This window comes from Mirounga leonina, unplaced genomic scaffold, assembly GCF_011800145.1.
Source record: "Mirounga leonina isolate KUSES-001 unplaced genomic scaffold, KU_Mleo_1.0 Mir_201, whole genome shotgun sequence".
Taxonomy (NCBI): domain Eukaryota; kingdom Metazoa; phylum Chordata; class Mammalia; order Carnivora; family Phocidae; genus Mirounga; species Mirounga leonina.
Genome location: NW_023270504.1, coordinates 5,426,701 through 5,441,209, shown reverse-complemented (window position 1 = coordinate 5,441,209; position 14,509 = coordinate 5,426,701). Strand labels below are relative to the sequence as shown.

Here is a 14,509-nt window from a genome sequence, read left to right as displayed (position 1 = left end):
AACACACAAAAAATATAAACTGCAATTCTTTTACATTATCAAAACCAAGAAACATCAAACAATATGCTTGTTTTAGGGATTCACAGATGTTAAAAAAAAAGGAAAGGCATCATAAATACAAAATTTAGCATAGTGTGTACCTCTTGGTAGGGGCACTAAAAGGGTCTTAAGTGTAAAGATTCTTCCTAAACTGAATGGCAAGGATACATATGTACATTTACTATTCTTTAGACTACATATATTATGTACATTTTTTCATATCATGGCATAATTCATAATTTGAAAACATTGAAAAAAGTTAACCAAAATTTTAGTTCACTAGTAGTCCACTGACCAAGGTGGTAGATTATCCTACTGTGCTCTCCACGGTTGTGAACCACATTTTAAGAAAGACAACACTAAATCAATCCAGGGGAAGTTGCACTGCATGGTGAGGCACCTGGAATTACTGACAAACAATATAACGGTGAGCATTTAGCTTAAAGATGAAATTAAAGGACAATGTGAGAGAAGTCTTCAGGTATAGGAAGCACTGTATGTGAAAGAAGAAACAGACTTAGTTCTGGTGTTCTGGAACTCCAGTAAATTTAGAACAATAGCTTTCTGCTACAGAGAAGCAGACTTGTGATCAACATAATAATCAGAGATTGCCATAAATGGGATGAGCAATTTCAAGGTTTGATTAACATTTTCCACGCTGACATTGTTTAAATAGAGGCTAGATTGCTATGTAGAAAATCACCGAAAGATTCCTGCTTTAAAATTAGTCCAGATGACTTTAGTAGTTAGACAATTATACTTATATCCTAGGCACGGTCTATAAATACATGTATGAACTACATTATTAAAATATCATCAGTTTCACTCACGATTGCACACAGTGGGCTGCAGTCAGAATCCAAGTGGGGTTGAGGATGGCCCCTCCACACTGGTGACTACCTAGAAACCTCACACCCACCTGCCATGGCCAGCAGTGGGGGCAGGCTTCTTCGCCCTCTACAATTCCTCTGGAAAGCCACTGGAGACTAAATGGAGGGATGCCACAGATGCCTACAGCAAAGAAGATGAAACTAATGACCCATCCAATTGAAATAATGAAGAACAAACACCTCCCTCCAATGCCTTGCAATAGCCAACAGAAGTAATTCAGAAATACCAGATGAGCTTTATAAAAATGTCAACTCCCAAGACCCCACATCTGAGGAACTGGATTTTAAAAGCTTACCTAGGTGACTCTGCTAAGCAATTGGGTTTTTAGTTATTGGTCTACAGAATAATATTTAGTCATGCATTTAATAAATATTTTAGTGCTTTGTATTGCCAGGCACTGTTCTAGATATTGGTGTTCTAGATATTGGTGATCTATCAGTCAACAGAACAGACAAAAATCTTGGCCTTCATGGAACTTATATCCTAGTAGGAAATTTTTGTTAGTTAACAGAGCATGCAAGGCTCTTCATTATATATCTTTCTTCCCTCGCTCTCATGGTATGAAACCATTTAGTCCTCAAACATGCCAAATGCACTCAGACATCCAAATGCCTGTCTCTTGTGTGTAATACTGCTGGACTTAGCTCAAGTGCTCTTTCTCCGTGGAGCCTCCTCTGACTTACCCATAAGAGGCAGACATTCTCTATTACAGCTCCCTGTACTACTTTCTATTATAGCCCATCAACTAGACCATATTCAATACATGCATATAGAACAATGAAAGATCATAATTTTTGACCAGATACTTCGGATTACAAGTTAAAATTTGCCAGAGTGTGCTAAAATGAAATAAAACAAAAACTTTTGTTTTCTCCCTTTGCCCAAAAATGCATAATCATATTAAATACAGAGTCTAGGAAAATATTTTAAATATTAAGTTTGCACAGGAATAGATGAGGACAAAGGATTGCTCTCTGTACCCCTTTCTTCCAATCATAAAGCTTATTTCGTCTTCCCTCTATTTATGATTCTATATTCAAACCCAAACAAGATTCTGGAAGTTTCATGGACCTAAAATTCATTCTTCTTCACTGAGGAATTATAGCAATGTAAAATGAGGCTTTCCAGAGAAGAAAGATTAAACACATAGTAACCACATGACCATCAACTCATCATATGGAATAGCTTTTGCAGAAGATACGGGATTGATTTTGGGGGTTGATGTTGATCCAACTTGGTTTAAAGAGTCTATAGAGGAAAGATTTTTTCAATTGAAAATATTTAAAGTAGTCTATACCCGTTGACCCTACTTGCTTACCCTGGAGTCAATCATAAAACCACTCTCATGTTGATCTCACTAATACTACCTTTCCAGTGCTAAATGCCAGATCCCATACATGTGATTTATTATATATTTCTTAACATTCCTCTTGTATCTGACTCTTAAGCATTTCTTCCTTCCTTGGCTTCATGAAATCACTCTCTTGATCTTCTTGATACATCTATGGCCATCTCTTCTCAATTTCAGACTTTTTTTTTCAAGATCCTATCCTTCAGCTGAAAGATATTCCACAAGGTACATTTATAACCCTATTACTATTCATTTGCTTACATATGACTTCCACATTTCTCTCTTCAATCTAAGTCTATTTTTCTGAATTCTAGAGCTAGGACTGCTAGCTTTCTGCATCTGGATCTCCCACAAGCTCATAAAAATCCACTTGTCTCAAAAGGAACCAATTGATTTCAACAGTGAACATGGTCTTGTTATGCTTCTCTGTATCATTTAGTGGCTCTACCATCCATCTTTCCTCTAAAGCTAGAATCCTAAAAATCATGCTGGAATGTTTCTGCTTCATATATTACCTTTGCACAATATATCTAATCAGGGAATAGATCTAGAATAAATTCTTACAATGACTTCTTCACTAGTCTCCTTGCATGTAAATTTACCCCAATCTCAGTCTTCCATATTACTACCAAGGTTTGAATTCTGGCTCCACCTCTTGGCAGCTATGCATCTTTGAGAAAGGCTACTCAACTTCTCTGAACCTCTTGTCCCTCATCTGTGAAAAGGAGAGCAATGTATAAACCTCTTACATTTGTAAGGAGGAATAAAGGTCATGATGCATGAGAAATGTTTAGCTGATACCTGGTAGAGAGCAAGTAATCAATAAATGTTAGCTAGTATCTAACATTGAATGCCCTGAATCCATCATGATCTAACTCTTGCCTTTTCTACCATTCTCTCCAAAACTTGAACAATGTCGATTTGCAGCTGTTTGTACATCACCCATTCTCTTCCACAGTAGGGTCTTTGCAGATTATATTCCTTTTGTCTAGGTAAATGCTGCTTTGTTTTCTAGAATGACTGGAAAACTATTAGTCCTTCAAAACCCTGAAACATCCCCAAACAGAACTAGTCGATCTCATTTCTGAATTCCATTCTTTCATCTAAATTATCTACTTTTCATATTAGGAGCTTAGAGTCTCTTTTGATCATTTAGTGGATGTAGTTTCTTGGCTTCATCTGAGGTTCTTGGGAAAGCACAGATTCCTGGGCCCTATCACAATCTATAGAATCTAAATCTTCAGAGGTGGGCACAGGAAACTGTATTTTTACTTTGCCACCAAGGTGATTAAAGCACCCTAATTTTAGGTACACATTGCTAAGCGATCTTCTGTATAACTGTTTTCACAAGCAAAAATCACTACTGTGCAAGCACTTATACTCACCTGAGAGCACAAAGGTGAATCTAGCCTTGAAGCCCTGGAAGGTATTTTCACCATCACTTTTAAAATGAATCACCAGCATGTAATTAGAACTGAATACTGGAGTAGGGTTCAAGATTCCACAAAGCTTATCTGTCAAAGTTTTAGGGAAGTTTGATTTACAGTTATAATTTAAAAAAAAAATCAGAACAGGGGTAAAACATTATCTGATTAATTTTTTCCCAGCAATTCTGGTTTTCTTCAACTTTGGTTTTAGGCACACCTTTCCATTTCATGTGGGAATTGAACACTAGTTTCAAGATAACTATGTATTCTAATTTTATCTCACAGAAGAACACTCTATAGATAGGGTAAAACATCTGATTTTTAGTATGTATAGAAACTTCAATTGATTAATGTACACAATGAGAAGAGGCAAGTTAAAATCCCAAACTTGGTATTCCTCTTTCCAAACAGAACATGGCTGCGCTTTATGTGAATAAGTAACACCTGTGATCTGCTGCACCCAAAGCCCACCCTATACAGGTCCCGTTCTGCTGGATGAGGGGACTGTGCCTTCACTCACCTGCCCTGAATATCCAAACAAACATTCCCAACCCACCTATATTCCTGCTCTCCAACCCACACCAACACTTAGCTAAGGGACAGATAGTAGGCATCAAGTAAATGGCTGCACAATGAGAAGGGAACATTTTTTAGACTCAGTACACTGGTAGGTCAGAAATGAAAGTATATTTGAAGTTTTGGTTCCAAAAATGAACTTTTAAGACTCAAGCAGAAATTATAGCTTTGGTTACTTCTTTTAGTTACTTTTCTTGGACATAAAAATATCAGCAATTGAAGAGATTTACACAGAAAGGAGTTTAAAAAATTACCTTCAATAACTGCCAAAAATGTACTCAGTGTTACTGTGGGAAAAGTTCACCTTCCAAATATTCTGAAACATTCTCTGCATTTTGCATGTTTCTGTTAAAAAACCTTACTGGTGAATCCATTGTTGGCTCATGGGTTAAAGCTAAGGTTTTCTGACACATGAGCTTCCAGAATAAGAAATCCCTGTTCCCATTTGACTTTGTGGCACCCAAGGAGGCCAATCAGTGTTGCAACCACTCTCATGCTTTTTAGATGGAACATTACCCACCTAACTCGTGCTCCTCTTCAGGATCACCATAAATCACAACAGCATCATAAACACAGTTTTGGCTAAATTCAGTGATAAAGTCCTCAAATTCCAACTGTACAAATTGGGAACATAACCAGAAAAGTGGTCAAGGAACAGAAGAGATAAACTTTAAAAGCTTCCCTCTGCACATGAAAAGGTCCTCAGTTACCCCCTCCTATTCCACTGATAGAAGTGTAAGTCATTGCAGCCTCTTTGGAGAGCAATTTGGCAATAACTAGGAGATTAAAACGTACAAACCCTTTGACACAAAGTCCATCTCTGGGAATTACGTACCTCCATATGTGCCCCAAAACACTGACACAGGAACGTACTAGCATTGTTGGTATGGACAAACACTGGAAACCCACTAAATGTCTGTTAATAGGGAACTGGCTTCAGAAATTATGGAATATCACACAATATAACTTTGTGCAGTTGTTAAAAAGAGCTCTGTGGACTCATTTGGAAAGATTTTTGGGATAGGAGTAGAAAAGGCACTGCTAAGCAATATAAATATATGCACGTTTGTAAGGGCTCAGAATCTCTCTCTAGGGATACTTGAGATACTTAACCAGTGTTCGCCACTAGGAGGCAGGATGGGAATTAGAGAAGGGGGCATACTTTTCAGTGCATTCTCTCTTCAACTACTGAAACGTTTCCAACAACATATATAGATCCATCCATATATATATATATATATATATATATATATATATATATGGCAAACAGAAGCTCCTAGTCATAGTGGCTGTTTCCTAGTCCAGATGAAGCAAGTTCTGCCTAACCAACACAGCTAAGCTCTCGAAGTATATAGAGCTTCCATAGTTGCTTACCTTTATAATGGGTTTCTCTGGAGAATGACTGAAGTAATGACACCTTACATTCGTGGGATACAAGTCAGGATAATCGACAGAGTGAATTGTCCCTCCTTCCACTGGTGCAGCCACACTCCCACAGCCTGAACCTGGGGACGTGTCAGGGAACACCACAGTGAAGGGCCAGAGGCATTCCCTCTTCCTTACCCCCATCTCCAATAAAAACGTCAGGGAATTAGCTATCTGAGGTACCTGCTCCTGAGTTCTTCCATACAGCAGTAAAGTTCAGCTCAAAGCTGTTGCCACTGTTTCCTGTCCTAGAAACGCATGTAACTGTGGCCTCATTGGTCTCTGTCAGCAATGATGAAGGCAACAGACCTCCACAGACCTTACCTTAAAAGGCAAAGGGATTGAAATAGCATTAAAATGGCAGAAATTTATATGTGTTTTCCTAATATTATCTTCCAGGAACTCTCTGCTCTCAACACACCGAACTATTTAGTGGTTACTTTAATTTTCCCACACTCTCTGTGTCAATGGTTTTATATTCCATTTGCTTTCTCAAGCTCAATCTCCCATGCCTAAATTCTACTCATCCTTCAGGGCCCCACTCAAAGTCCAGTTCTCATAAACTTCCCAAATACCCACTGAGATAAGAGTACCTTTTCTGAACCACCACAGTTCATTTCCTATACTATGTCATGTCCCACTTTATGGTACACCTTTAGTTAACTCATTGAACTGCAATTTCATTAGAGCAGAGACTGTTTTTACTCTCTATATATGTCGGGCTTGATATAGTATCTGACACATAGTTGATTCTTAACAAACGATTGGTTGAAAGAATGGTTACTAGGTAAATAGCAGGCCTGAAGTGTGAAATCATTTAGTCAACGAATATTATGACCCTTAGCACAATACCTTATCTATAGCATCCTGTCAATTTGTGAAGAAATAATTTTCCTTACCACTGGCCTGTGCTGGAGACCAAGGTCTATATCAGCTCTAGAGACTCTCTATCAAGATGCTTAACACGTTTCAATTAAAGTTATTAATTATGCTTACAGTTTATAAGAGGTATTCCATAAATGACCTGAAATGATCTACTGTCGTGAGAGAAAAGAACATTATAAAACAATGTGAAATTCAGTGTGTACAGTTAATACATATAAATGAATACACAGCACCTCAAAATGGTAACAGCACTTATCTCTAGGTGACAGGATTATTAACAGTTTACATTTTCTTCCATTCACTCATCTGTCTTTACCAAATTTGGCAAACATGCAACCACTTTTGTGATTAAAAAAAACAAAAAAGTAGATATTGCCTTGAAAGGAAGTTTCGGATAGTCATGAGATCAATGTTATTGAACTTGAGAAGGGAATAGAGAAAGCTCAGTCAATATGCCGGTCATCGGTTCCTCTCCTACCACACGCACCCAACCCCTTCCAGAAAGGGACAGTACAGAAGATGTCCTAGGGGCAGAAATCTAACTTCAGGTCCCTCTGCACATCTTTGGTTGTTTAGATACTCTAACATGACAAGTAAAAATAAATGTAACATACGTACTAATAAGCACTCCATTGCTTGATTGTAAAGATACATAGTCATGGTCACATCCAACTTGATTTGGTATGTCTAAGCTTGTAAATTTTATCAGGATAATTTTATCTTCTGGTACCATTATTCTCCACATACATAAGCTAGATAGGGGAGGGTGGAGAAAGCATAATAAATGGCACAGTCGAGTGTGACAAATAAGATCTAGTATCTGGGCTTTAGCTCATAACTCACCAATATCAAAATTTTAAAGGCTATTAGAAGATAAAGGGCAATGGAAATCCTTATGTGAGAATAATTTGTTTATGCTCAAATTGCCAGCATTTATCCAACAAATAAAGGGGTTAATTAGAGAATCACCAGAAACCACCCTTTAACTTCCATTCAGTTATAAAATGCTAGAATTTTGATCTATACATTGAAAAACCTAAGATTCATCTCTTTGTTCTGAGTTAATAGTCTAATTGAAAATTCATAATGTGCACCCAGAAGTTGAATTATGGATCATGAATTATGGATTGACTATGCTGCATATGTTAACTCTAACCAGTCACATCCTTCAAGGTCAGCCTGGGTCACGGTCCCTGCGGTTGCCATGTCATCTCTCTAACTCCTGGTAAGGTCAGCTGTGACCTTTTATTAACATCTTTAGAAACATGTCTAAACATCCTGAAAGTAGTCTTACATGATTTAACACATAATCCTCTATCTTTATTTTCCTTCATGAATTCATATTATTAAAGAAAAGAAAGCCCAGCAGACCATAAATCCTTAGCGTCTTCCATGTCTCACATTCATCTGAGTGCAAAGCAATCGTGCCTGGAATCTAACACGTCAGAACAAACTTCTAAAACTTGACAGTCTTTATCAACCACCTTAGACCTGTTAACAGTCTCACTGCCCTCGAAGAATACTGTTTAGGACCGCAGGAGTTATCAACTTCTTAATGCCCAGTTTCTAAAGACCAAACACAATAATTCTTACTAAATATCTCCTCCCTAACCAGAAACTCCCTGCTTTGCTTTTTCAAGTCCATCATCTTGAACATTGATGTAAAAAAAAAAAAGGCTGCCTAAAATATTATTAAAAATCACTCTTTAAGCACTTCAATTTAGAAAGCAATAAGCTGTCTAGATTATAAAGCTCCCTTTTTTTTTTTTTAGGCACTTCAACTGAGAAGGCACTCCACACCTATCATCGTTCTTGAGATTCATTATACCCCTCTGAAGTGAGCAGGGAGAAAGTACTCCCCCTCCTCCAAATAAGAAAACTGGTGTGGGGCGCCTGGGTGGCTCAGTCGTCGTTAAGCGTCTGCCTTCGGCTCAGGTCATGGTCCCCAGGTCCTGGGATCGAGTCCCACATCAGGCTCCCTGCTCAGTGGGGAGTCTGCTCTCCCTCTCCATTTGCTGCTCCCCCAACTCATGCCCTCCTTCTCTCTCAAATAAATAAAATCTTAAAAAAATAGTAATAAAATAAAATATATATTTTTAAAAAGCAACTGCTCAGAAAGATCCCACTGTTTGGTTCTATCTTTATAAAATATGTATTTGCTAGGTCATTAAGAATTAAATATAGGGGCGCCTGGGTGGCTCAGTCGTTAAGGTCTACCTTCGGCTCAGGTCATGATCCCAGGGTCCTGGGATCGAGTCCCACATCGGGCTCCCTGCTCTGCAGGAAGCCTGCTTCTCCCTCTCCCACTCCCCCTGCTTGTGTTCCTGCTCTCGCTGTCTCTCTGTCAAATAAATAAATAAAATCTTAAAAAAAAAAAAAACTGTTGTGATATTAAAAGACTCATCACACCTCACACATAGTAGGAAATACACTTTGGGTTTTATGGCTTCAAAGGCAAGTACTTTCTCCTGTTCATCCAATTTTCTACTTCAAAACCTCTACCTCAGAGACAGGAAACAGATTTCAAATCACCTGATTTATTGTTAGTGACTGCTGTGTTAGGATTCTGAGGTCTAGTCAAGCTAAGTGAGAAAGGGGGACCAAAATTAAGCATAGATTTACCCATTCAAATATTTACTGAGCATTATTATATGCCAGGCACTGTTCTAGGCCCTAAGAAAGGCAATGTTTTTCATGGGCCTGGAAGGAGGGAGACCACCTGAGTGTCGTGTATCTGCCATGTCAGAGAATTCAGGTACCGCCTAGCAGAATAAAGATAAGCTTGGAGAAACTAACTCCCTGTTCCTTCTTCACATAATCTGTTTCTACCTTACCTTTAATTAACTCCATCTAGAATTAATCCTTCTACCATTCTCAAGGCTGCTTAGCATAATGGAGAAATCACTAAGTATGCAAACTGACTCCGTATCTTATTACATTTCTAAAGCACATTTTTTCCCCACATTTGAACATTCTAAAAATCAGAAGGATCTTACAATGGAGTCTTACAGTTCTGTTAGACTTAGATGGAAACAATTCCTCCAGAAAGAAATTATCTTTGGTCAGTCACCTAGGAGCACTATCAACGGCATGCTACTTAATTTTTCTGCTTGAGGTGTTTCAGACTATACTGGTGGTGGACATTTTGGACAACAGACCTGCATAAGTATTAGTCTGTGATTCAGATTCTCAGAGAAGATTTTTACCCCTCCCTACACCCAGTGTCAAGGTTGAGGCATGTAACTTTTCACGTGGGTGTGCCTATGCCTTGTTTAGCCTTAGACTGAAGATACAGCCTTTGGTGTCCTGTCTTTTTTTTTTTTTTTTAAGATTTTATTTATTTGACAGAGAGAGAGAGATAGAGAGCACAAGCAGGGGGAGCGGCAGGCAGAGGGAGAGGGAGAAGCAGGCTCTCCGCTGAGCAGGGAGCCCGATGCGGGGCTCGATCCAGGACTCTGGGATCGTGACCTGAGCCGAAGGCAGCCCCTTAACTGACTGAGCCACCCAGGCGCCCCTGGTGTCCTGTCTTTATATGGCGATCTCCTAATCTTGGGTATTTTTTCTTTCTTTATTGATACATAAAATAACAATGAATTCTACAACCAGTTTGTTTTAGATGTACTGAAATACAGTATAAATTCATGCTAATACTGTGTTGTGAAGTTGCTGAAAGTCTTCTTATTCAGCTCTTGTTGACTCCTTATTTTAGTCCTTACATGCTATTACAAATCTTAACTATTTAATCTCAACTTCATCCTCTAAACTTAAAGCAACTAAAACCTTATAAGTACTAAGAGGATATCTAGTGTAAATTTATTTAACTCTCTTATAGGTAACCTGAAATTTTTTTGTTGCTTTCCCAGGAAAGTAATTATTCATTTTTTTTTTCAAAGCTAAACCTTCTTTATTTGTTGTGTTCTCATGAAACTTCCTTCGTGTATTTTATACATTTCTCTGGACTCATCTCCCTTACTCTCTCTTCTCCTCATGAGCACAGTTAAGCCTAACCCGTCCCTCCACCAAACAAAACAAAAAACCCCTGCTTCTCTCAAAACCTGTCCCACTATCCAAAAACCACAGTCCCATCTTCCTCTTTCCCTTCACTGTTAACTGTCTTTCTCATCAAAAACAATGGCAGCTCCATCCCTCCAACAGGTCAAAAACCCTCACGTTAATCATAACGTTCTCGCTCTTATAACCCACATTTTCAACTCACTATCAAATCCTGTGGATCTACCACTTTTCACCACCTCTACTGTTACAAACCTGGTCCCAAGCCACCATGCTTACTTGGACAATTGCAGTAACTAGTCTTTCAGCTCTTGGTCTTTCCTATCTAATGTCTATTTTCAATACAACAGCCAAAGTGATCCTTTTTAAATATGTCAGATCATGTTCCTCATCTGCTCAACATCCTCCAATGGCTACACATCTTACAGTAAAATCCAATGACCGTATGTCCTGTAAGTTTGATCATGCCAACCACGACCACTTCCCCCCTCACTTAGCTCTAGCACTCTGATCCAACTGTTCCCCAAACATACCAAAAGTTTCCCTCCCTCGAACATGCCATTCCTTCTGCAAAGAATGTTCCTTCCCAAGGTGACCCGTATGATTCCCTCCCTCATCTTATTCAACTCCTTGTTCAAATAACATCTTTCTAGTGAGGTTTTCCCTGACTACCTTCTCTAATATTGCACAACCATCCCTGTGTTTTTCTGCATAGCCCTTACCACTTACTTTTATTTATAACATGATTTGTATTACCCCCTTCTCCACTTTCCACCTTGCCCCACAAAGGAAGTATTTTTGTCCATTTCATTCACTGCTGTATTTCTAGCACCTAAAATAGTGCCTGACACATCTTAAAGCTTTGATAAAAATGTTTTGACTACTTGGTGAAGGAAAGATACCAAGTCTTCAACAATCGCTTAGCCAATTATGAACATAGCTCCTGATCCTATAATCCTACTGAATTAGCCAAAATTTTGAACTGCCATATCCAATGGCATTTTATCTGACCTCATTTTGACTTCTGCAATATCTAACACTAATAACCCCTTTTGCCTTGAAAGTTTTTCTTGCAGAAATCTCTTCAATACTTCATTGTCTAAGTTGAATTGCAAGTTCTCTGTGTTTGAGGGTAAACTGGCTGCCATCTGCAATCTCTTAACCTAATGTATCAGTGTTTTCTAGAATTTCACCCATAGCCATCCATGCTCTTCTCAAATACCTACTTATAAAGGAAACTCATTACTCCTGAGGAAGGCCAGTAAGTCTCAGAGATCTCTCAAGTTAGAAACTACTTTATTTGGATTGAAATCTGCTTCCTCCTAATATCTGTAGTGGCTCCTCAGATTAAGTTCCTTCCTCGTCTCAAGTCTTCTTTGGATCAAAACCACTCCTGCTTCCTTCTAGCATATCTCCCAAGATATTGTTTCAAATTTCTCCCCATCTTAGCCATTGTCCTTCAGATAATTTCAAGCTTATCAATGTCCCTCTCTAAAGATTGTACCTGGAGACCCCTCCCGACTACCCCCTGCCCAGGACTCTAATAAAATAGGACTCTCACTCTCACTCTAGATGCTATTTTTCTAAAAGTTTAAGAAAAGATGGCAAAGGCCTAATTGGTATTATATTATTAGTAGGTTGATGCACAGAAGGTCAACTTAGACTTTTAAGCCATTTAAATATGGGCTTCAATTAAGCCATATCATTCCCTCTCTATACTTATAACAAGTATTTACAGTCATGATACATTCATTTTATAAATTATAATCTTGCCACCATCTTAGCTTCCCATTGCCTATGGCAAAAAGTCTAAGCTTCTTCTCATAGAATTTAAGGTGATCTACAATTAAGACCTAACCAGCCTTTTTATCTTCATTGTCTACTGCTACAATAGTTCTACTTATGCTAAGATTGCTATCCATCTGCCCTGTGATACACATTGTCCAAACAACTGTAATAATCTCCACCTCCCTGACATTGCTTACACATAATTCCCTCTGCCTGGCATGATCTGTTGAAATCTCCTAGGTACTAGAGCTACAAAAGACTTCATGAGCTACAAAACTGTAACTATCCCCCAATGCCTAGTTTCAATACCGCCCCCTTCACTAATGCATTCCTACCCCTTCTCTCTCAACCATAGTATGTATGAACACATATACTGGACAAACCACTGCAATTGGAATTAGTCTCTGCATTTTCTATAATACCACCTTACACCTGGGTAGTGTGGATTATAAAGCTTATTTGATCATGTTTTACAGTATAGTTCTTTTTATCCAGCTCTTTCTTCTTTCCAGATTATAAACTCACAGAACTGATCTAACCTTTGCATATCTTTCAATGCTCATACAAGATTTAAAGTTAATTTACAACAGTTGAGGAAGTGAAGTACTTGCAAAACTTATTTCTAAAGCTTAAAGATATCTTTAGACATAAAGGGGACAGGTTATGTAGAAAAAGTTTAAAGACACTGAAGTTATTTTCCATCTTCTAGGCAACACTTAACAAAATATTACCATTATTGCAGAAATAAGTAGGAAAGGATTAATCACTAAATTCCCATAACAATCTCACTACCAGATGCTGTTAATGTTGGATATTTGAATACATCAATTCAGGCAAGCCCCAGTCTTAATACTACTTGTGTTGACGGTTTGTATTAGTGGGTATCAGAAATGTCAGTCAGCAAATACTTGCCAACCAGAAAATATCAGATGAAATATATAGACTTTTATGTTAATCAGGTTGAGAAATTGAGATACTAGATAAAATTGCCAAAAAATAGCTCTTAAAGATTTTGGGGGGAACACAAGAATCATTCCTACCTTGGATACATACCAATTATGAGAACAGCTGTCCTCTTTGGAATGGGGGTAATGAATCTTCCCCTTTTCTCCAAATAACACTGTTCCCTGAGATCTACAAGCTTTCAAAATGTAGAAAAAAGTTGATTATTTACCTCAGCTATGAACAGAATTTCAAGACATATGGTACACAGTCAGATTGAAGCTGTGTGATTTATATAATTTATATTTATGGGAATGCATGTTTTTAGATGCTATGACCTCAGACTTCACTGAGAAAATTTCTAAATCATAATGTTCTTTTCTTTATCTAAGTTCTTCAGATTTAACATTTCTTTATCCAGTTTTCAAAATCCTGAGTCATGTTGAGGCTTCAAATTTATAGTATATAGAACTAATATGGCTTTTTTCCTCCATCTCTCACTAGAATATCCTGGGTTGTAATAAAATGCCTGTGTAGAAAAATACTAAAGTAAAAGTACACGAATTTTAGCAATGATGTGGCAAGTCTCTATCATGCACTCAGAAACTTCAGATTCCAGTGTCACATTTTAATTGTTGAAAGCTAGAAAAAAATAAGCAATTTATGGGATGAGAAGCTTAGAAAGATGAGGTTAAGGAAGTGTTATTTAAATAAATTGTCACATTCTGCTATTCATTTGACTGTGAAATTAACTGTTACTGGATGATTTCATTGCCTTTTTAAAATATTGTTATCATTAACCTTTGTTCAGGGCGTGTTAATCTTTTTAACCTTCTCTTCCAGGTGATGAAAACTGAATAGAATAGCTACCAGGAGAGAATTTCCCTGTGCAGTAATGACAATGGAACAGAACACTTTCACTCTGATGCCCAAATGAGAGTGAGTGGTGAGCCTGCTCTAGTCAGAGGTAGCTCTGGTGTTCAGCTGGACCAGTCATGGTGGTGCTTCTCAAATCATCGGCGAGGTGGCTGATCGTGGACTACAGTGAGGGAGTGCTGGTGGGATGGAGAGAACACTAGGTTCTGATGCTCTGGTTCTTGTACTAAACTGCTTGTTCTTGTAAGTTACGTATCCTCACACCTCTCTACTCTGCAGAGGCTGCCCCCTGGGCATT

The 14,509-nt window shown here is 38.1% G+C and overlaps 1 protein-coding gene across 1 annotated transcript in view; it reads right to left on the bottom strand.

Moving 5' to 3' along the window:
* Positions 1–14,509, bottom strand: part of OVCH1 (ovochymase 1) — a 49,291-nt gene that overhangs the window by 26,356 nt on the left and 8,426 nt on the right. The window contains exons 8-14 of the mRNA XM_035027824.1: positions 7,213–7,346; positions 5,893–6,033; positions 5,659–5,789; positions 4,805–4,898; positions 3,667–3,795; positions 2,100–2,178; positions 870–1,070 (exon numbers count right to left, since the gene is read on the bottom strand). Coding sequence (XP_034883715.1) covers positions 870–1,070; positions 2,100–2,178; positions 3,667–3,795; positions 4,805–4,898; positions 5,659–5,789; positions 5,893–6,033; positions 7,213–7,346 — 909 coding nt within the window. The remainder of the gene's footprint in view (positions 1–869; positions 1,071–2,099; positions 2,179–3,666; positions 3,796–4,804; positions 4,899–5,658; positions 5,790–5,892; positions 6,034–7,212; positions 7,347–14,509) is intronic.